Genomic DNA, 24,058 nt, shown 5'->3' on the forward strand with positions numbered 1-24,058 from the left:
TCATCCACATCCATGTATCCTGGTCAACACTACATTAGGCATCCCTTAGTTCCCAGTGGTTCTTATGAACCTTATGACATTGTATTGGTCCTTGTGTATCTTTCTCTGCTTATTTTATTTATTCTTGTATGAGAATATCAAGCACACTTATGAGGCATTTAATGAATACATGGCTGAATGCATTTTTTATATATAGTGTTATTTGTAAATAATCTTAAAGAGCATATTAAATGTAAGTGACCTGGAATTTGATAAACGTGATGTTGTAGAGACATGTTTGCAAGAGACAGGCTGTCTTCATGTCTTGTGGGCAGGAAAAATTCAAATAAATGCAAGCAACAGTTTTCCCATCACTACAGTGGTGGATTAGCGCACTGCTTCTTCCACCCCAAACCTGCAGTGTTTCCCTTAACTTCTGAAAGCAATTTTGGGTGCAGTGAGAGCAGGGCAATATCAATCAGGACTTTCTTTTAATCTTTAAAAAATTTTTTATTTGCTTATTTTTACCTGAATTGGGAGACAGAGAAAGAGAGAGAGAAAGAGAGATCCATCTTTTATCCATCCACTAGTGAAAAGTCCAGGCCAAACCCAGCAGTTGAAAATTCAAGTCTCCCAGATGGGTGACTTGATCCAACATCACCTGCCTCCCAAGGTGCACTTTAGCAGGAAGCTGGATGGGAAAGTTGTGCTGGAGCCAGGACTCAAACTCGACAAGTACATGGGGTGAAGTTGTCCCAAACAACACATCTTAAAAACTGAGCAAACTGCTTACCCTAGCATCTTCTTTTAAAATATATCTGCATTCTATCCTATTTGTTTTCTCCTAATTCAGTGATGAACTATGTAGAACTACCAACATGGCCTATAAAAGGGTGGATTAGACACAGGTGCTTCTCTCAAAGGACTTAAATTCAGAAAACACAAGGAGGATAGCTTTAGGTTGTGAAAACACAGAGACAGAACTTGATCTGTCTGCATACATTTGTGTGTGTTTCTATGCCTGTATTTCTGGACACCCTTTTGGTGATGTATTCTGATACTATAACGAGTGTTTGGTATGTCCTTTTATGTTATTCATACTTGATTTTGTTGCACATTGGACTACTGTTGGTTCATAATGATGGCTACTTTATTAGAACATGCTTTACATTCAGAAACTGCTTTGCCAGCTTGTTTTTTTTTTTTTATTGCTTCCCAATTGCACCCACTGCATTATGTCCAGAGTCCCTTTCATGAATTAGAGGGCAAGTGAGAAAGTTACACAACCGCTTCAAACAGCACAATCTATAATTAGCTATCAGCCTTTTAGTTGCATAGCCAATGGCTGACTCATTCTTTCCAAAATCCACCTCTGTAGTCAATGAACGATCAGTCACTGTGAATGTATGTGCAGTAAATGATACATACACTTACACAGGCTTACCTTTGACTTTGCCTTTTCAACCTAGGATAGGAAATGCAAAACAATGCTTGTGTTGAATGTTCCCTCTAATCTGTGAAGAGACAGAGAGCCAAATCAATTATGCCTCAACTTCCCGTCAAGGTTAACCCTCTAATAGGGGAGCTCCAGAGCACAGGTAATGCTTATGCATTAATAAAGGAACTTTGTTTAAATAGATGGAGAGCTTGGGCATGAAGCCCAACTTAATCTCCTACATACACACTGTAAAAACACTCCCTCTGATCACAGTTTTATCTCTTGTGACTATTATCCAGGGAGTGGATATGTTTCTCTTCAATTTAAAAACTACCAGAATAAAATACCCTCATTTCCTTCAAAAGAAACAGACACAGACAAAGGTCAGAGGAACACATTCCATGGATGCTGTCCATGGAAGAGCAAAGTGCAGAGCTGGCATCCTGACATTGAAAGCACCTGTCCCCCATCAAATCTGAGTGTTGAAGAGATGTATATTCCCAAAGCAAAATGACACCAGCTACTAGAGACCCCTTCTTTGTAGCTTTGGAGAAAATTTCTGATCTGGTGTATGCATTTTCCTGCTGTATTTGAATATTGTGACTAAAAGAATAGGCAGCCCTACAGGAATTATTTTCACAAAGGCAAACTTTCACCTTTGTACCTTATTCCAGGCACCCTTGCTATGGTTTCTAAGTTTCTACTATTGTCTTTGTAGGGTCTTATCATAACTGTTGTCTTATCATAACTGTCTTGGCTCAGATCCTTATAACCTCTTTGCTCTTGCATTGTAGGGAGATTCACAAGGCTCAGTCTGTCTTCTATGATCCAATTTTCCTAGGGTCATTGTACTTGTCTTCCTAAAACTCAGATGGGTACTTGTCATTTTCTTGGTTTAGAACACACACAGCAGGGCAGATATTGGATCCAAGGGTTAAGACACCCCCTGAGATACCCGCACTCCATAGCAGAGTATCCAGATTTGAGCCAGCTTCCTGTTGATGTAAATCCCAGGAGTCAGCAGGTGATGACTCGAGAAGTTAAGTCCATGCTATTCATGTGGGAGAGGTAGGTAGAGTTCCTAGCTTCTGACTTATCCCCACTAGGAATTTAGGTAATGAACCAGTGTTTTGTCTGTCTCTGCCTTGCAGATAAATAAAAACAAAGACATTAAAAATTTCAGATCTTAAAAGAACATATATGTAACCAAGAAGCACAATGATGAGCTTCTTAAAAATCATTTAAACTTAAAAATTATTTAAACTCATTCCTTTTGCTGATTCTTAAATATGCAAGATGTTAAGAACTTTAAGTCTTAGATGGAAAAAAAGTTAAAGGCAGAAAAGAAATCATGAATGGAAATAAATTAGGTCTAGGAGGAGGTATACAAATGACACTTGTGTTAATAAAAGATGCTGAAAGTAATATCTATATGATATAAGATGGTTACATATGTCACATATATATCATATATATTATGTATGTGTGTGATGGTTATCAAAACAAAACACCTTTAAAAAGGCTTTGTAATTTTCTTTGATCCCTAAATGCTAACTAGAATGAAATTTTGGATCATTAGAGACTGAATGTTTGCCTTATTTACTACTGTATTTTCTTATTCTCCATGTCTTATATGTAGTAGGTTTACAAAAGACAAGAAGAAAGTTTGTTTTTTTTTAAAGTTATTTGCCAGTATACTAGCTTTGAAGAGAAGATGATCACCAAAACTTGGTTAAATCTGAATTTTTCATTAACACTCAGGGAAGCTATACTTCAAAGAACATTGAGCCAAAGGCCATGTAATATTGAACTCTATTTATGTGTCTTCTGGTATATTACTTTCTCTAGTAGTAGAATATAAGCTCCATAAGAGTGAGCAAGTGCTTGGTATAATTCAATTATTGTCAAATATCCAGTGGTTGGCATAGTACTTAACTCAGATGTTGAATAAACAAATGAACATTGGCATGACTATGATACCCTCAAACAACATGGCTTAAAATAAATATAATGTGAAGAACATACACATTCTAAAATTATGAGTAGTTGTATTATTTTAAAAGTACATTAAATTAACTCTAGGGGCCTGGCGCGGTGGCGCAGTGGTTAAGGTCTTCGCCTTGCACGCCCGGGATCCCATATGGGCGCTGGTTCTAATCCCGGCAGCCCCGCTTCCCTTCCAGCTCCCTGCCTGTGGCCCGGGAAAGCAGTCGAGGACAGCCCAAAGCTTTGGGACCCTGCAACCCCGCGGGAGACCCGGAAGAGGCTCCTGGCTTTGGACCAGCATAGCATCAGCCGTTGTGCTCACTTGGGGAGTGAATCATCGGATGGAAGATCTTCCTCTCTGTCTCTCCTCTCTGTCTCTCCTCTCTGTATATCCGCCTTTCCAATAAAACATAATAAAAAATAAATCTTAAAAAAAAAATTAACTTTAGGAATGCATTTGTTTAACTCAATATACTATGATGTTGTCATTCAACATAAAATCATAAATGTTAATGACATATTTTTATTTAAATGTTGTCTTTAAATTCTAGTGAGTGCCTTGTATTAGGAATACATTTCAATTCAGACTTGAAAGCTCCTTTTGAAATTGATTAGCCCCGGGGCACGGCGTGATGGTGTAGTGGTTAAGGTCCTCACCTTGCACGCCCAGAATCCCATATGGGCGCCGGTTCTAATCCCGGCAGCCCCGCTTCCCTTCCAGCTCCCTGCCTGTGGCCTGGGAAAGCAGTTGAGGACAGCCCAAGGCTTTGGGAACCTGCACCCACGTGGGAGACCCGGAAGAGGCTCCTGGCTTTGGATCGGCATAGCATGGGCCGTTGTGCTCACTTGGGGAGTGAATCATCAGACGGAGGATCTTCCTCTCTGTCTCTCCTCTCTGTATATACACCTTTCCAATAAAATAAATAAATAAATAAATAAATCTTAAAAAAAAAAAAAAGAAATTGATTAGCCCTTACATTTCATAGCATTTGAAGTTGGAAAATGGATTGACCTACCCGGAATTTCCCTGACATATTTACAAATTTTCCAATAACTAAATTTAGGATCATTTCTCACATTTTAACTAAAATTAAGTATATATACCACTTTGCTTTATTCTTTCAGCAGATGATAGACATGTGCTGATTCTGTATCTTAGCAATCATGAATTAGGCTGCTATATGCATGGGGACACACAGGCAACCTTTTTATGTGTTTATCTCATTTTCTTTGGGTAGATTCCCAGGGGTGGGGTGGCCAGGTCGTTTGATAGACCTATTTTTTCTTTTATTATTATCATTTTATGATACAGTTCCACAGGCCCTGGGATTTCCCTTATCCCCTCCACAATAGCCCTCTCACTGACTTCCCCTATATCATTTCTATAGCATAGTTCTTCATAAACAGTAGATTTCTGAGAAATATGTCTTCCATGATAGCTGTACTAATTTACATCACTGATAACAGTGTATTAGGAGGCATTTTTCTCCAGCATATTATTGTGTTTTGTTTATTTTGTATGATGGTTATTCTAACTGGATTGAAGTGAAAGCTAAAAAAGTCAGACATCAACATATTCTCATTAGACAAACTCCTGATAACTTGAAGCATTCTCAAAACGATCCCTATATTGATACTGGTTCCTTTAATTTCCATCTGAAGGTTCATACTAAATGAGAAACAGAGAAATTCTTGATGGTTAGCCTACTCTGGTTGGGGTATCACCAGCTGGTATGTCCATGCGAGTTTATAACAAAGAAACATTATTACTGTGCCATTAAAAGTAAACAATGAAAAATTGCTGTTACAAGTAGTTTTCCTTTTATAACAACTTACAATCCTGAAGAAAATCAAATTGCTTACAAAAATCCTGTCAAAACATTTTTCAGAAACTTTTGGGACACTAACATGGGAACTTGTGGTCAGCAAGTAATGTTACTTGGAGTACACAGTGAGATCATCTCAGCACAATTTCTAATTTCTTCTTGTTTTCCCTAGGTAGTTCATAAAATTTTGTTGCATATATGAATACCTTTCATCACTTAGTGTGAGAGGGTGGGGAGATTGAAAAACTATGATTGTTCTTTAGAATACTAATCTCCCAGATGGGTCACTATATGGAAATAAATAGGTGTTGATAACTTGTGATCACACAATTTCTGATCCTTCAAGTAAAGCAACAGTGACTGTTGAAAGCTGCGTAAATGTGGAGTTTATAATGAATTCAGGAGCTGAATCACTTTTCTCAGCATGTAGAGTATATTTTGGACTGGAGCCAATTTTTAAGATGCGAAAATCAGCACCAACCACACTGTCATTTAAAAGACAGAGTGAAGCTGTTATTATTAAAGTAAATCCACAAGTCCAGGTTCCTAGTGACTGAATTAATGTACCTTTTTCATTGCAGACATTAGAAATCTGGAGTAACCTAAAATGCCAGTATTTGCTTTGCTTGACTTGTTAGGTAATTGCTGAGCCAGTCTTGTCCCAAAGAGCCTTTAAGAGTCTACGACATAGCTCTGAGGTCCCTCAATTCAGCGTTAACAATAAGCCAAGAAAAGGATGCCAAAGTTCATCTAAAGTAATGGTTCCCCTCTGCCCTGGAATAAATATGTATGGGAATAATAGGGGGAAGTTCAGTGCACTAGGCATTGAGTGGTCAAAACAGTATGTAAAATATTTTTTTGTTCACGGTTAAAAATAATTCGTACTCTTAAGTCCAATGACCACTTGCCAAGGAGAACCAAAGTTGAGAAATTTCTATTAAAAACATGACTCAGAGGAAAAACGACAGAGGCTGGTAGAGAAGGAAATGATCTGATATTACTCTCAATTGGCTGTTTGTAAGATCACATGTTCTGAACATCTTTAAAAAGAGGTTATCTGAACTCAGGAGAGTCACAGCACCCTTGTGGAAGCTTCAGATTTTGTCTTAGCTGGTAAAAGAACCCTACAAAGCTCAAGATGTGTGATGTTTTTGTAGGTACCTGGAAACTTGTCTCCAGCGAAAACTTTGATGATTACATGAAAGAAGTGGGTAAGAGAATGCTTTGTGGCATGACTGAATCTATAATCTTTTCTCTAGGGAGGGCCAATGGTTTATACTTGTGTTTTTTTCTTTGGAAATCTCTGCTAGAAATAGAAATGTTGTTTTCTAAACAGAAGTTACCAAGAAGCAAGTGAGAAACTTTCTTTAAAGACCTGTTGAACAAAGCTACAGCTAATGCTTCCTAAAGATGAACCTATGTGAAAGAGAGTCTAAATAGAATGTTTATGACCTATACAAATAAGTTTTTTTTTTTTACTTTGATTTCACAATGTGGGTAATTTTGGGCTTATTTCATTCTTATTTTAAAAGCCCCCTTTGCATGCAAAATTTGCAATAGCTTAGAAAGAAAAGTGTATTTATTTTCTAGCATACAGTAATTTCCATTTGGAAATGGAGGCACATTTGCCCTCCTTGCATTTTTTAATAAGTATACATTAGCAAATTATTGTCTCAGTTTCAGTGCATCAAGATGAATGGTTGTTTTATGATATGCAACTCTTAATTGCAGACAATATGTTTCTTGTAGTGCTTTAAAACTTGGGCCAGAAAGGCTGTGGGAATTATTGGATAATTCAATAGAATGCAACACGTGTGAATCTTCCTCTTTGATAATGGAGGCCTTCAGTTTTTCAGAGTAATATCATTGCCAGCATGTCATTGCATGAATATGCATTCAGAAAGTAAAAAAAAAAAAAATTCTTCTAGGAGGCAATTTCTTACTCAGGCAGGTTCTGCTTTAAAAACCACTCTTCCCTTACCCTTTATGCATGATAAAGTCAAGTTCACAGTTAGCAAAAAAGGAAGGAATTTCAACAATATCTTTGTTAGTAGTTTAATATTTAATTTTTATCTCAAAGACCTAGACTCTCCTTGAAATTATACATAGATAGATAGATAGATAGATAGATAAAGGATCTGTAACAAGCATTTTTCTTGTTTACAGATGAGAGGGCTATCAGAAACTTCAGCGTAAGAAAGACTTAACTTTTATAACATCAATTACTGTGATTCAGTAAAGTAATTAACAAGCACAATATTAAAAGTCAGGATTTGGGACCATTTAGCTACTTTTAGAAATAATCCACATTTTTAATTGTTAAATACCTTAGTACCATGTTTTTAAATCATAGGGAAATTATACTTAAAGATAATAAGATACCTATATAATTAAATTAGTGCTGTAATTGAGGATGGGAAAGCAGGCACTGCCTCCCTCAGTCAGCAAGTAGAGAATATGGTTTCTCCTCAGTCAGCCATTCTGGAGGCATGCATGACGTGGCAGTGAACTCTGCTGATTCATCCCAGAGATTCAGAGTAGGCAGCACCTCAGCTTCCCACCCACCTGTGGCCACTGCCCAGCTAATTAAGTGGGAGTCTCAGCACGGCTTACTCTCCATCGTGTTTCTCTCCATTTTGCCCGTATTTCTAATCTTTGATTAACTTTAATTAAAAAAAAAAAGCTTAGGCTTATGTATATGTGTTACGACATCAACACATCTTTAAGTCATAAATTCTGGGTGACATATGCAGGGTCAGCAAGTTACAGCTGTTTTCATTAGATTGTGAGTCATTAATCTCATACTTTGCACAAGAAAATATATTACTTCTCCCTTCTTTATTTTATTCCCCCCCCCTTTTTTTTCAGAAAAAGGGAGAATTGGCAGCTTAGGTGGTTGGAAATCAAGAAATTGACTTCGAAGTTACTGTCATTTAAAAAATAGTGATCTTTTGAACTTTCAAATGTTTATAGTTTATGCTAAGTCTTTAATAACTCTCATAAGCTATAGAGATTGATATCACCACATAAAAATGGTACAAATATAGAAAACATTTTGTTTTTTAATAGATTAGCCCAAATCCTTGCTACCTAGTGGAGTAATTCTGAAAAGAAACCACAAAGTTATCCTTGGCAGTAAATGCTATGAAATGTGATTTTGTATGAGTGACAGATCTTTTAACTGAACAAAAATGCTGTTGACAAATGAATTATATATATGTATAATATAAATATATAACATAAATACATAATATAAATGAAGGAATGGTCAAGTTGCCTCAACCATTTCATAAATGAAAAATGACAAGGACAGACCTTTAAACAATGCATGTAGTCCTGAGGATTTGAACTTTGTACATCTTCTTGTTGAAATTAGCAATAGGTCTACTGAAGGGTTGTATCCAGAATAGAGAATGCAAAGTTGAATGTCCGGACCTTTTCCTGCTGTGCTTAGAGGTTTTTCGTGTTTTCTTGTTTTTTTTTTTTTTCTTAATGTTATCTTGATATTTTTATATCCATGTGCTGTTTCAATGAGGTATTTAAGCAATCCAACTCTGCCTGTTTTCCTCTCTCTCTCTCTCTCTCTCTCTCTCTTTCTCTCTCTCTCTCTCTCTCACACACACACACACACACACACAGAGGCAGAGTACAGTTCTCTGACTTTGATGAAGAGGGAGGGAAACACGAGCCTGATATTGAATGTTGTTTTTCTCCTCTGTAGGAGTGGGCTTTGCCACCAGGAAGGTGGCAGGCATGGCCAAACCCAACATGGTCATCAGTGTGAATGGGGATGTGATCACCATTAAATCTGAAAGCACCTTTAAAAACACTGAGATTTCCTTCAAACTGGGCCAGGAATTTGATGAAGTCACTGCAGATGATAGGAAAGTCAAGGTAAGGGATAAAGAATTGTCTAGTTTCTATTAGATCAAACGTCCCTGAACTTCACATAAATTGTACTACCTTTGAGTTATAACTGATGAATTACTTCTCTTTTTATGCAGTTGCCTTTACACTTAAAAATTGATTAACGGTTATGTCACTTAATACATAATATGTATGAAATGGATTAGAATAATAAGACAATTGTAGAGAGGATGTTTATCAAGGACAGGAGAAAGAAAAATCATCTAGACATTGCCAGTTTCAGTGTAAATTTATTATCTGCATTTTTGCAGTTGTTTTCCAATATAATTTTGTATATGTAATATACGAGCTGTAATATGTATAAGTCTTTATGCTAGTTTTTTTGAGACTCAATTTTTCTTTTTGCAATATGTTCTTCCTTAGAATTATTAATGACATTAAAATTGTGTTTTAATCCAATGTGCTGTGATTAAAATTTTGTATTCTGCTTTCTTGTGGTCTTTGTAATCACTTTTGATTATGTTTGCAGAGCATCATAACCTTAGATGGTGGTGCCCTGGTTCAGGTGCAGAAGTGGGATGGAAAATCGACCACCATAAAGAGAAAACGGGAGGACGATAAACTAGTGGTGGTAGGCACCTTTTAGTTATTTAATTCACAGAACAATACATCTTTCTGCTGTCATTTCACACAAGGAGTCCCACTTCTATAGGGAAAGCAGATGATTTTATTGAAATTATGGGTCCCAGTCTAGCAATTGCCCTCTTTATGTTTTTAGCTCAGTCCAGGAACACTGTCTCCTGGAAACCACTTACTCCTTCTTGGACACCCTGAGCCCATCTTCAGCAAATTCTCTATTATCTCTTTCACACTACACATTTTAGCCTATGTTTCCCCCTCATTAGGCAGATTTATTTTGTTAGAAAAGAAGAGTTCAGTATCTAAAAAATTATTTCTATAAGGTGAACAAATTGCATGTATATTAAACAGTGATACTTCCACCTACCCATCCCCATTCTGCCCACTGCCCGTTTCCCACTCACACGCCCTCTTCCTTCTTTCTCTTTCATTTCTGATTCGTATAATGGCAGACTTTCATTTCACTTTGCAGCCACAGGTTTAACACTCCATTAGGAAAGGATATCAACACATGGCAAGTAGAAAGTGATAATAGTGGCAAAGAACCAAAACCTTTTATAAAGCAAAAACCTGCCACTTTTCAGAAGTATAAACAAAGGCTGCACACCAGAATCAAATACCAGAATGTCCACTCTCTCATAGGTTACTTTTTTATACTTGGTGAATTAGTTATCACACATTAGGAATAACTAATGATATTTGTCTTTTGGAGACTAGCTTATTTTGTTAGGCATATGGTTTCCAATTGCATCCATGTGGTTGCAAAAAACCAAATTCTGTTTCTTGTTACGGCTGAGTAGTATTCCTTCCCACTCAGATTTTAATGTTCTTCAGGGGGATAGCTGTAACTTCTTGGTCTTTGCATCTCCCAAACATTATGGAAGGAAATCTGCCTATCATCTATCACCTATCTATATCTTTTGCATGAATATTATTTCCTTTCCGAAATTATTTAACTCATGGTTGAGCCCCAGTAACTGAAAATTTTTTTGTTTGTGTCTAGGAATGTGTGATGAAAGGAGTTACTGCCACCAGAGTTTATGAAAGAGCGTAAAACAAGGGAAACTGAGCTGGATGCAACTTTGCATTGGAGTCTGCAACATTCTGTTGGAAGTATTGTTCAATTAGATACCATTATTTTCTGCTATTTAGCAAAAAGCTAGTTTTCCCCGAAGCTCACTTTAATGCCTGTAGTTACATTGAATAAATAAAAAAATTTTTTTTTTAATTTAGAAGGTGGTGTATTGATAATTCATTGCACTGCACAATTTTCTACCTGTAATTGGATGAAAGGAATGGGAAACAGACATTATTGCTTTGCCTCTAGTATAAGTAACACAATTTTTCATTATAATGCTAAGTAAAAGATTAAAATCCATGGATTCTCTAAGTAGGAGATAGTATTTGCCATAATTGAACAGTAGGTCCTTTTCTGACATATTTTCATTAAGTAACTATCTTTGAGAGACCTAAGGTAGTTATAAATTAGCTAGAAGTGTCCACGTCCAGCTGTCCCACATTTCATGCCTACCCCATCCAACAGTGTTCATTGGTTGAGAGCACAGGTACAACACATGTTATGGAAATATCTACTTTACAGTGTTTAGTCTGAAAGTTTACTAGCAAACCAAGTGTGTCAGTCAGTTCTCCATTACTATAATAAAGTACCAGAGATTTATTTAACTCACAACATTGGAGGTAAGAAATCCAAGATTGGTTCATCCCATTCATTTGCTCCCTATAGAGGGCCTTGCGGTATAGGCATCGTGTAGGACAATGTTTGAGAGGAAGCCAAATGGCTGCCTGAAGCAGTTATCAGCTTTTACAACAAAATAATTCTCATGAGCACTGACTAGATTCCCTGAGTGCCCTCCTAGGGTAGGGCCTTTGATGGCCTCATCTTCTCGCTAGTTTCCACCTCTTACAATGTTCACCACCGTAACACTGTCACACTGAGGACCAAGCTTCCAATACACAAATCTTTGAGAAGCTAGCACATGTAACTTAGGACACAGCTAACTCAGAAATCTGCGAAATTCAGTTAAAAAAATCCCATTGTACTCATTCTAGGGAAGTGATGACTTTTTGATCACGAAAAAGTATCCGAATGCTTACAAACTTATTTCATTTTTATTCAAATAAAATCCCCATGGAACTTCAGGATACGAGACACACAGAAATTGTGATGTGCTTTCTCGGGTTGTGTGTGCACATGCAGGTGTGTATGCTGTGTGTGTTTATTGCTTGTGTCTCTGCATAAGCTGTGAAGCACCTCTCCAGATTATTAGGTTTCCATGTACATTGACTGAAATTTCTAAATCACATGCTTACGTTTTCTAGGAAATGTAAAATCTGTTAGTGTGTGCTGCAGTTAATTTAATTCTTTTTTAATGCTTCCTTTAAAAATCAGTTCTGGGGTGACATTGTGTTGCCATGGAGTTAGCCAATGTTTGTGATACAGATCAGAGAGACAGTTCAAGTCCTGAGTGCTTTGCTTCACATGGTTTCCTGTTTATGCATTCTGGGAGGTGACAGATGATGGCTTCAGTGGGAGACCAGCGAGAGCTAGAGGAGGCTCCCAGCTTCTGACTTATGCCTGGTCCAGCCCAGGCTGATGCAATTATAGGTCTTTCAGGTGTAAACCAACAGATAGGAGACTCTGTCTCTCTCTCCCTCTCTGTTTTTCTTCCTCAACGCCCCTCCCTTTTCTTTCTCTGTTGCACTGCTTTTCAAATATGTAAAAATTTCAAAAACAAGTCTTAAGATAGTTGCTTTTTGAACCCCTCTCTGATTGGTAGTATAATACAGTAAAGAGATTAGAAGGGGCAGACTAAGTTTCTGATCATCAGAATTTATTCTCTTCAGAAAACAGTAGAATTCTCACTTTAGACTCACAAGAAGTTTGGGACACCTGCACAGAGAAGATTTGTGGAAGTTTATTAGGATAATTCTTGGTAAGCTAATATTTATTAATCATTAATTATGGAGTCTGGTACATTGCATGTTTTATGTCCTTTGTCAAAATTACCTGATTAATATGCTTCAATATTTCTTTTAATAGATGAATGCACTGAGGTTCAGCATTTAAGATCAGAGAATGCAGTAGGAGAACAAATAGGTATCTGACATTCAAGAGAACTATCTTGGCTGCACTGTAGATACAGAAAGCATCAGTATCCAGGGGATAAATCCAGAAAATGAAATGAGATCAGCTTCAAAGGATTCTGGGGAGATGGTAGAGCAGGAAGCACCAGGACCATGCTTCTTCCTGTATGGAATCTATCTGATGTAACTAATTTGCAACTCAGAGCCCATTTGTTCCTGCAGCAACTTGCATAGACATTGCAGGAGTCAGAATGGGCAAGAACAAGCTCACTCTCCAAATACTGTAAATCCCTGTTTTAATTAATTATTGCTGTTTCTCATCACAGAGGTGCAGTAACAAGGGCCAAGAAAGAATTATCAGGCAGACAGAAACCTGGCTAGATGGCTCAGGGACTAAGTCCCCATATTGCGAGCACTGAAATTCTATAAGGGCACCAGTTCCTGTCCTGGCTGTTCCACTTCCCATCCAGCTCCCTACTTGTGGCTTGGGAGAGTAGTGGAGATAGCCCATAAACTTTGCGATGCTGCACCTGCACAGGTGACCCTGGAAGAAGTTCCTGTCTCCTGGCTTAAGCTCAGCTCTGGCCATTGCAGCCATTCAGGAAGTGAACCAGTGGATGGAGGATCTTGCTCTGTCTCTCTGTAAATCTAACCTTCTTTTCCAATAAAATAAATAAATTTTTAAAAAGTGTACAAGATACTTGTTTCTCCCACAAATCTGTATTTAGCAAACTCAAATTGTGATCAACTCTAAATTTCCAGCTTTTCCATGCTAAAAAAAAAAAAATAAACAAATAAATATGAGCCCCTGGAGGCAGGGGATCCAGTGGGGCTCAGATCACCTGGTCCAGGTCCTGGAACCCATCTGCAAGGAGAGTGCTGGTTTCATGAGCCCCCAAGAAGGAAGAATCCAGCAGGACTCGGGTTCCCTGGCCTGGGTCCTTGGAACAACCAGTGAGGAGGGTGCTGGGTTCTTGAGCCCTGGGGCTGGGGGATCTGGCGGGGCTCAGGTTGCCTGGCCCAGGTCTTGGGGCCCACCTGAGAGGTGGGTGCTGGGTTCATGAACCCCTGGTGCAAGAGATCCAGTGAGGCTTGGATTACCTTGCCCTGGTTCTTCGACCTGCCTGTGAAAGAAAAAAGCTTAGCAGTGGACACAGGCTCTGATGCACATGGAAAATATGGCAGCAAATTTGGCTTCATAGCAGAGGAAGGAGAACAGAGCAAATTGGACAACTACTTTAGCAAACAATGACAGCAAAAATCTGGGTGAATGGAGAACTGTAGTCGACTATGTCAGCTGATGGACATTGGGAGGATTATCTCACCCTTGGATCAGAAAAATCAACAGCATTTCAGAACTATCCAAACACTGTTCAGAACCCTCAGAACATGCACCACATTGAAGCCCTGGATTGATAACAGGTGGTTATTCCGCATCTCCGAGTTACTGGGACATTTGGGAGGTTAGTGTGGCTTCCCCCTTTATCTCTCCCATTCCCCAAAAGACAAGAAGAAGTGGAGAATTAGGAAATAATGATTTCACCCACGTTTCCCTAACCCTTGACCCTTCCCACCCTGACCAAACATGTAATCACGATTTAAAAAATTTTTATAAAGTAGTAAAATAAATAAACAAATAAAAAAAATCAAAAGGGAGTTTTTGGAATATCCCACTCCTTTGAGTTAGCAAGAAAGTCCCTTTAAAGAAACACAAAGTGCCTGTCTGCTCAAACACATCCTTGGTCAAACCAATGAGTCAATCTCCTTTCCTTGAGTTCCTAGTTTTTTTTCATGAGAAAGCAAAGGCACAGTGTCCGAGTTTTCAGCTTACCATAACAGCAGGGAATTACCAAGCCTAACCTTCTGATAATTAGCTGCTGGTCCATTTATTTTTATTCCCCAAAATTTTGCTTAGAACTTTCCACAAAATTTTCAGGTATTTCTGTCTTGAAAATTCCCATCCTGACCACTGCAGCAGGAGGTTTTCGGAGTGAGTAAGTCCTGCTTTTGCTCCCTGGTCTGTTGCATGGCAACTGTTCTTCCATTTGAGGTAAAAACTGAGGTTGCTTCCCTGGCCTTACACTAAATTCCTGGTAACAAAATCATCTGCTGAAATCAGTACAAGTTCCCAAGTCCAGAAATTCTAACAAATGGAAGCCTGCATATTTCAGCTTCAAATCACACATTCAGACCATTTATTAAGCAGATCAAATTTCAAAATTATTATTTTCTATATTTAATGGGATAATATCCTAAAAAATGTACAGCTACTTTCAGTCTTCAACATTAAATATACACTTTGAAAAGTTATAAATATTAACTATATATCTATAAAATAGATGATTAAAATTGAATAATTAACACTGGAAGAAATATTAATGAGATATGGCAGATGGAAATAAAGTCAAGAGAAGTTTTATACAACCTAGTGTTACTTCAAAGTTTTAGGTAGGCAGCAGTAAATTACTACATCTACTTCTGAATACTTACATAGCTTTGAATACACATTTAAACACAACAGCATCTCCCACTAAAAATTATGAAAAATTACCTGATAACATAAAAACTCACATGAGCAAAGTTAATATACAAACATATAAAGCATATAAAGATAACAGAGAGATAAGCACTGGAACTGTTCATGAAAATGATACACATGACTATTCTATAGCAAGTCATCATATCCTAGTTCCTTTGTTAGGATTAAAACACAAGAATATTCTCAAAGGGCTCATGATAGTAACTGAGGGAAGAGCAAAGAACTCTCAGCATCATGAGATGCTGAAAAAGATGAAGGGAATGTGAGAACCTCTCCAGCATTTGATATGGGACCGAGTCAAAAGACTGTTTTAGCAACAATGCAAGAAAGGATAAGCTTTCAGAACTCTTCTTTCAGTCTCTGTTAGGGAGAGTAAAGAAAGAAAAAAAATAGCACCAAGAGCTATTAGGTACAAGAAACAAATTCTATTTATCTTCCTTGTCACTCAATCCATAAAACATTAATTGAATATTTACAATATGCCAGACACTCTTTTGTAGACATGGTGGTAAGAAATATTTCCCTTTCTTGATGTACTCATAAAATAGTCAGGAGAAATATAAAAGCTAAGCAACTGCAATACTATGAGATAACACCTGTAATATATCTCCATTAAAAAAAAAACAAAACTGGGCCCGGTGCGATGGTGCAGTGGTTAAGGTCCTCGCCTTGCACGCCCGGGATCCCATATGGGCGCTGGTTCTATCCCGGCAGCCCCGCTTCCCATCCAGCTCCCTGCCTGTGGCCTGGGAAAGCAGTCAAGGACGGCCCAAAGCTTTGGGAACCTGCACCTGCGTGGGAGACCCGGAAGAGGCTCCTGGCATCGGACCGGCATAGCATCGGCCGTTGGGCTCACTTGGGGAGTGATTCAGTGGTTGAAAGATCTTCTTCTCTGTCTCTCCTCTCTGTATATCCGCCTTTCCAATAAAAATAATAATAATAATAATAAAAATAAATCTTTAAAAGAAAAACCCAAAACTGTGTGCTATATTAGAGATCACCCACTTTGGGCCAGCATGGCAGAGAGGACATGTGACAGTCACCCTGAGGAAAATGGATAGATGTTGTGTACAACAACTGCAAATGACACCTGTGACTGGTTGCTATAAAGATTCAAATGAACCATTTGGGAAGTTATTTAAAGGGTTTGTTGACTTTTATTTTATCTTATTATTTTATCTTACTTTATTTGCAGAGTGATAGAGAGAGAAACAGACAAAACTTTAATCTGCTGATTCACTTTCCGGATTCTTAGGAATCAGGAACACAATACCGATCGTTCATGTGGGGGGTGTGGATCCAGTCACAGGAGACGTCACTGCCGCCTCTCCGTGTCCACGACAGCAGGCAGCTGGAATCAGGGCTAGAGCCAGAACCTGAGCCCAGGCACTCCGAATGAGACGTGAGCATGCCAATGGATGTCTCGGTCAGCGCACCAAATGCTCACCCTGGCTATGTGGATTCTGAATGCTTAACCTGCAAGTAGGACACAAATAGTTTAAGTCCGTAATGGAATTTATGAACTCACATACACTCTAGACATAGAGTACTCTTCCGTGTCTTCCGCCTGTCTGCACTGACACTTCCAGTTTTGGCCCCTTCACAGCACAATGGCTACAGCAGCTGTAGCTATCCTATAAGAAAGTAAAATATCAGGTTGGGCGCAGTAGCCTTGTGGCTGAAGTCTTTACCTTGAACCCACCGGGATCCCATACGGACTCCGGTGCGTGTCCTGGCGAGCCCGCTTCCCTTCCAGCTCCCTGCTTGAGATCTGGGAAAGCAGTCAAGGACGGCTCAAAACCTTGGGACCCTGTACCCCTGTGAGAGACCTGGAAGAAGCTCCTGGCTCCTGGCTTCGGATTGGCGCAGCTCTGGCTGTTGAGGCCACTTGGGGAGTGAATCATCGGATGGAAGATCTTTCTCTCTGTCCCTCCTCTTCTCTGTATATATGACTTTGCAATAAAAAATAACATAAATTTTTTTTTATAAAGAAAGTAAAATATCCAGAAGAAGAGAGGCTGTCAGTTCTGCTGGCTTTCCTCTAGAGATGGAGAATTTTAAGGAGGTCGGAAATTGTACTTCCTTTTGTCTCATGAGCCAGCTGAATTTTAAAGGACATCATGGTCTGAATGTTTATCAAATCAATGGCAGGACAATCAGCATAGCAATGATGGTTAAATAAATGGGAGCCTTTTGTCACAATGGCCAGCACAAACAAACACATACACTTGTATCTTCTGAACACAGCACACATGTGCATTTCTAGAACTGGGAAAGCAAGTTCCAGTCACTTGCTACTTGAGCATCACCTTCGAGTGTGATCAACTGCAATACGCTTTGAACATGGGGCTCACGTTCCTGAAATAAACTCTAGGCTGTCTGCCTACCTCTCCAAGATATTTCTATGTTTGTTACACTTAGAAATACATTCAATTATAAACTACCTCATCATATGTTTTCTTTTTTTGTTTTGTTTTGTTTTTTTTTAAGATTTGTTATTTATTTATTTATTTATTTTTATTGGAAAGGCGGATATACAGAGAGGAGAGACAGAGAGGAAGATCTTCAGTCCGATGATTCACTCCCCAAGGGACCGCAATGGCTGATGCTATGCCGGTCCGATGCCAGGAGCCTCTTCCGGGTCTCCTGCGCGGGTGCAGGGTCCCAAAGCTTTGGGCTGTCCTCGACTGCTTTCCTGGGCCACAGGCAGGGAACTAGATGGGAAGCGGGGCTGCTGGGGTTAGAACCGGCGCCCATATGGGATCCCGGGCGTGCAAGGCGAGGACCTTAACCACTGTGCCATTGCGCCGGGCCCATGATATGTTTTCATCAAAACAAATGGCTTTATCTCATTTAAGTTATTGCTATGTCATGACTAGTTATTAACTTACTTGTTGTCTGTAAAGTGATGGCTTGACTAAATATTTCTCTGTGTTGAAGGAATATTTGATGCAAGACAGGTTAAAGTGTGAATATTCTTCTTGTGACTCAATATATAAATTTCCAGCATCTTTATAAACAACTGGAGTTCAAAACTGTGATGGAAAACACAACCCATAAATCTAATCCTTTGGAAATTCAGTGCATGCAAACTCTGCTTCCCTTACCTGAATTGCAGAAGACAATTTCAAATGTGATTACGCAAAGCTCAAATTATTTTGTTATTCTGTCTTTCTTCTAGAATACAGATGTCAAACACAATTTTCTTCCCTAAAACTTCTCAAAGTTTATCCCGACAATTCCAAGTTCTTGCCCTGATTATCAAGACTACTTCACAGGCCTCACTTCCGTTTAAAGGCTTAAATCACAAGCTACTCTTCAACGATAATTATTACCTTTCTTCTACTCCTCAATTACACTAACACAATGATAGTATAAATAACACCCTACCCTTTACTCAAAGCAAATGGAGGCATTTCTGTTACATTAAATGGTATCAGTCCATCAACCCTGGAAGGAAGGGAAGGGAAGATATTATTTTTAATGAAGAGTATGTTCTGGCACTGTGCCTTGTCCCCCCATATTCCATCAAACTAAACCAAACCAAACTAAACCAAACCAAACCAAACCAAACCAAACCAAACCAAAGCTGGACCAATCAAAGATGTCCTGCTTGGGTGGTAAAATATCTCTCTCAGACATTTGTTTAGATAGTCCCTCAAGTCATCCTTCAAGGATGACTCAGCAGTCATTATTCTAAAGGCTAATCTCCAACTGCAAATTGTCTCCATTCCACCTAATATTCATTAGGTGACTCGTGGGTATAAATCTCTTTGCTAGAAGCTATAATTGTTGACCCGAATTCAACTTCACATGATAATTTTCAATCTCTTAATTGGAGGAGAAAGAAAATGTGCAATGTGGCTGGTACCTAGACACTTCACACCTGCTGCTGCCTCATTGGTCATTTCAGAGAGGTTATGTGACAAAGCTGCTCTTTAAATGAAGGTCCTGCTGGCACTGCAGTGTCCACATTTCTTTGTTGTTTAGTCAGGAGTGTCTCTTCTCAGCAAGCTTTCCAGGATGGTTGAGCCTTTCTTGGGAACCTGGAAGCTGGTCTCCAGTGAAAATTTTGAGGATTACATGAAAGAACTGGGTAAGCAATACCATTATAAGATTTGGGAAAGCATTTGGTGAAGTGATCAGGTTTGTATTTTATAATGGCTTTTCTTATAATTTTTTCTTTTGTAAAACTGGAAATATTCTTGTGAGATAAACAGACTTTTATTATCTACTTTCCAATTTCATTATTAGTAGTAACGATTATCTCTTAACATTCTAGGCCCACAAAGGCTTCTTTCTAGATATAACAGGAGTCCATTTATTCATTTTGAAATCTCTTCAACTTAACCTCTAGGTAGAGTTTCTGATTGGTTTTATCATTTAATTAAGCAGCTATTTCCTTTTTCAAATACAGTAATCACTGTGCATCATTAAATTTACCAACTAATCACTAAATCTGTTCCAAGCTTTTTCTTCTTACTTTAAAAGAGTAGTAACAAAAACTCAAATTTCCTATCGGTTAACTTTTAGAGTTTATATACATGCAGAATATATTTTAAAATACTAATTGAGGAATCTTGAATTTTTATGGGGAATAAACATTTTTGTTCATCAAATAGCTCACTATTGTACAAAGAAGTAAAAATCCTTCCTATCCTTTAATTCCAGTTGCATGGTAAATATTAAATATAAAGATGGGGTCTTTGATAACCTGGCTTTTAAAAGCAATACTAGAAAATATAATTATCTTATATTTCTCATATTTAATTATGAGAAACCTCCCTTGAGATAATAAAGTATACCAGTATATAAGATAAAAAATGTTTATTTTCTTTAATCTTGATTGAAATGGTCAATGCATGTTTGCAACTGTTCATATGTGTGCTCATTCCAGGTAATGAAACAATGATGCTTTATTCCTCATAACAAGATGTCAAAGTGCATCCAGTTGTAACCCTTGTCCCTTTTCTCAGTGGGAAAATGTTTTCTCAGGTAGTAATAAAGCAGGTTTCCCTCTCATTTCAGAGGTTCATGAACGTTGGTTTTTCATTAAAATTTGTAACTACTTAAGAAACTTAAGGTTTAGACTATTGTGTTTATTGGCAGCTAGATTTGAGCAGGACACAAGAAATAATTGCTAAGCACTTACAATGCGTCAGTGCCATCCTGAGCTGTTTTAGTTTTCTCACATACCTGTCAGGTGAGTAGCAATGATCCACATTTTAAAGGCTGGAGAAAGGTGCCAGCATTGTTATGCAGCAATTTAAGCCACTGTGTACAAGCTGATATTCCAAACTGGAAGGCCAGTTCAAGTCCCTGATGCTGATGTGCCTGAGAGAGCAGTGGAAGGTGGCCCAAGGACTAGAGCTTCTGCCACCATGCGGGAGATCCAGATAGAGCCCCTTGATCCCAGACCTAGCTGCTGCAGCCATCTGGGGAGTGAACCAACATGTGGAAATACACATGTTCTCTCTATTTCTCCTTTTGTCTCTTGCTCTGCCTTTGAAATGAATAAGTGAATCAATCTTTAAAAAGGTAAATAATGTGCCCAAGGTAGGAGGAGGCAAATCTAGAGGTCAGTTTTTACCCACCTCATTTTTTTTTTCGGTCTCCTGTGCTTCTCTGCATCATTACACATGACATCATTCTCGTGATCTAAATGTGAAGTAGAGTTCAGCATCATGAGAGAGAGAGAGAGAGAGAGGAAAAGAGCCAGCTATTTTGCCTTTTGCAGTAATCAAGTTTGACACTGGAAAACTCCCAGCCTGAACAGTAGGGCCAAGCTCTACAACAAACCCCCTGTACTGTTGGAACATCCTATGAGGCAAAATGACTGCTTCCAAGTAGATGAAACACACCACACAAATGGATGTCTTAGAGAAACCCAGTAGTCTCAGAAAGTGAATTTAGCTGTTCACAATGTTAAGTGGAACTATGACATACATGTGAAGATTGAAAGGATCTGGTTCCATCGAGCATGAATGAAGTTACCATGTAAAACTCAACACTTCAACCGGGGAGCTGGACACCCTTTGAAAATGCTTCCCAAAATGACTGACACTGCTGTTTATCTTAACAAGATGTGTTGCTTTCTCCCTCTTACAGGAGTGAGCACTGCAGCCCGAAACACAGCTGGGTTGGTGAAGCCGAGTGTCAGCATTAGTGTCAGTGGGGAAACAGTGAGCATCAGAACCGAGAGTCCCTTCAAGAACACGGAAATCTCCTTCAAGCTGGGGGTAGAATTTGATGAAACGACAGCAGACGATCGCAAAGTAAAGGTCAGAACCAAACCTTGCTGTTCAATGGTCCACACAGAGAAGAGAGAATGTGTGTAGGAAAGCAGGGAAGGAAACAAAGCAGGAGGGGGCGAACAAGGAGGGAGTTAGGAAGGAAAGGGAAGAAAGAGAAGGCAAAGGGAGGGGGAGGGGAAAGGAGAAGGGCAGAAGAGGGAGAGGAAGGGAGCAAAGGGAGGGGAGAGGAAGGAAAGAAAAGCAAAGGAGAAGAGGAGGGAAAAGGAAGAAAGGGAAAGGAAGAAGGGTTGGAGGGAGGAAGAAGGAAGGAAGGGAGGAAAGAAAGAAAGAAGAAAGACATGAAAGAAAAAAGGAGGAAAACAGAAAGTGCTTAGACATGATTTATGAAATGTAATTTGGTTCACACGTGTGAGTTTGGGCTTTCTTTGTTAGTATCTGCATGTCCGTAAAGTCAGTTACTTAGTTAATTACTCTGTTGGTTAAGCACAGGGCTGTCAAAATTCAAGTTATTTTCACTCTTCTTCTAATCTCTGTTTGTAATAGTCAGCTTTGCATCACCACAGCAAAATACTCGAAACAAGCTTTCATTAACTCACAGTTGTGGATGTTCAAGAACAAAACGGGTGGGCCCAGTGGTTTGATCTCTGTTGAGGGCCGTAGCTGTGGCATCTCTGATGAGGACACAGATAGGAGCAGAAGGTCACACCTCTAACATACAAAAAGAGCAGATGGGGCCTAAGTCAGGCTTTTGTAGCAATACTCTCATGAAAACTCAAGAAGTCGTACAATTACTTTCCAAAGGCATTCCACATTTCCTTAAGAACCTCCTTTAGGACCCTCCTCTTAAAGGCTCCACTGACTCCCAAGAGCTCCAAGCCTTTAACACTGGGTCTTACGGGCATACTCAATGTTCAGTCCACAGTACTGCATCATTATATGAAAGATCATATGGAGGAGAACAATTAAGCACCGATAGTTCAGGTATTATAGGCCTGGGAGATAGCATTACCAAATAGCCTCTTGTGAAAATCTTAAGTTAATCAAGAATGGTGGTGAAACATTTCAAAAAATAAATTTTAAAAATGTCTAGTCTTGCAGTGACCATAACATTGTGACCATAACAGGTAAAACCACTGCCTGCAGCAGCAGCATCCCATAGGGGTCCTGGTTTGTGTCCCAGTCGCTCAATTTTTGAGCCAGCTCCTTTCTAATGGCCTGGGGAAGGCAGCAGAAGATGGCATAAGTTTTGGGCTCCTGACACCCACATGGGAGAAGTGAATAAAGTTCCTGAGTCCAGGCTTCAGCCTGGCTCATTTCTTATTTTTGTGGCTCTCTGGGGAGTGAACCAGTGGATGGAAGATCTCTTTCTTACTCTTGGTCTCTCCCTTGTCTCTCTTTAACTCTGATTTTCTTTCTCTTTCTCTCCTTTTCTTTTCTTAAAGATTTTTTTTTCTTGTTTTTATTGGAAAGGCTGATCTACAGAGAGAAGGAGAGACAGAAAGATCTTCATTCTGTTGGTTCACTCTGCAAGTGGCCACAATGGCTGGAGCTCAAAAACCAGGAACCAGGAGCTTGTTTGGGGTCTCCCACGAAGGCACAGGGTCCCAAAGCCTTGGAACATTCTGTACTGCTTTCTCAGGCCACAAACATGGAGCTGGATGGGAAGTGGAGCAGCCGGGACATGAGTTGGCATCCATGTGGGATCTAGTGCTTTGAATGCTAGGATTCAGTCACTGAGCTATAGTGACAATCCCTGTAACCTTGACTTTCAAATAAATAACTCAATCTAGAAAGTAAAATCTTAATAAAGTGGTGAACTATTACTTCTAACTAATTTCTTTTTTTGCATTTTAGAGCATAGTAACATTAGATGGTGGCTCAATGATTCATGTCCAAAAATGGCTTGGCAAAGAAACAACAATCAAACGAAAAATTGTAGATGGAAAGATGGTAGTGGTGAGTTTTCTCTAAATGGAAATTTTTATGTGCTTCTATTTCTTTGCATGCCTTTTAATCTTCCAGATTGGCCTGTACTGTAAATTTAGGGTTTGGTTTGGGGATAAATGGACAGGGCCTTAAAAACCATGTAACTGATCAGCTCTGATCATCTCTGCTTTTAGGAATGTACCATGAATAATATTGTCAGCACTAGAATCTATGAAAAGGTGTGAAGAAGAGACTCACATCAACAAGAACTTGTTTGTTAACAGGAAACTAATACTTGAAGAATCAAGGCTGGTGATTTCCAAAAATTCCAATCTTGATTTATTCAATAAAAGCATCAAACTAAGTGTGTTTTTGGAGTTATTTTTTAAAGGAGTTAGGGTAGTCCGAACCACTGGAGACGAAGCTACTTTCTAAGCTGTGATTGTAACAACACCCTCTCTCCACTGTCCACACGACTTGCACAGTCCTTGAGTTCCTG

The 24,058-nt window shown here is 38.9% G+C and overlaps 1 protein-coding gene across 3 annotated transcripts; it reads left to right on the forward strand.

Annotated features, from left to right (window-relative positions):
* Positions 1 to 6,281: 6,281 nt before the first annotated feature.
* On the forward strand, positions 6,282 to 23,804 carry LOC121166308 (fatty acid-binding protein, adipocyte). Of its 3 annotated transcripts, none has more exons than XM_040995449.1 (4): positions 6,282 to 6,440; positions 8,951 to 9,123; positions 9,626 to 9,727; positions 10,739 to 10,967. In XM_040995449.1, the coding sequence occupies exons 1-4, from the start codon at positions 6,368 to 6,370 to the stop codon at positions 10,787 to 10,789; spliced, it is 399 nt and encodes a 132-aa protein (XP_040851383.1). In that variant the 5' UTR covers positions 6,282 to 6,367; the 3' UTR covers positions 10,790 to 10,967. The 3 variants fall into 3 exon arrangements, with proteins under 3 accessions (XP_040851383.1, XP_040851389.1, XP_040851397.1); XM_040995455.1 differs by lacking the exons at positions 9,626 to 9,727; positions 10,739 to 10,967 and adding exons at positions 23,488 to 23,589; positions 23,754 to 23,804 and having other exon boundaries at positions 6,288 to 6,440; XM_040995463.1 differs by lacking the exons at positions 6,282 to 6,440; positions 8,951 to 9,123; positions 9,626 to 9,727; positions 10,739 to 10,967 and adding exons at positions 19,403 to 19,475; positions 21,488 to 21,660; positions 23,488 to 23,589; positions 23,754 to 23,804.
* Positions 23,805 to 24,058: the final 254 nt, after the last annotated feature.

This window comes from Ochotona curzoniae, unplaced genomic scaffold, assembly GCF_017591425.1.
Source record: "Ochotona curzoniae isolate NIBS_2020 unplaced genomic scaffold, NIBS_Ocur_1.0 contig_1071, whole genome shotgun sequence".
Taxonomy (NCBI): domain Eukaryota; kingdom Metazoa; phylum Chordata; class Mammalia; order Lagomorpha; family Ochotonidae; genus Ochotona; species Ochotona curzoniae.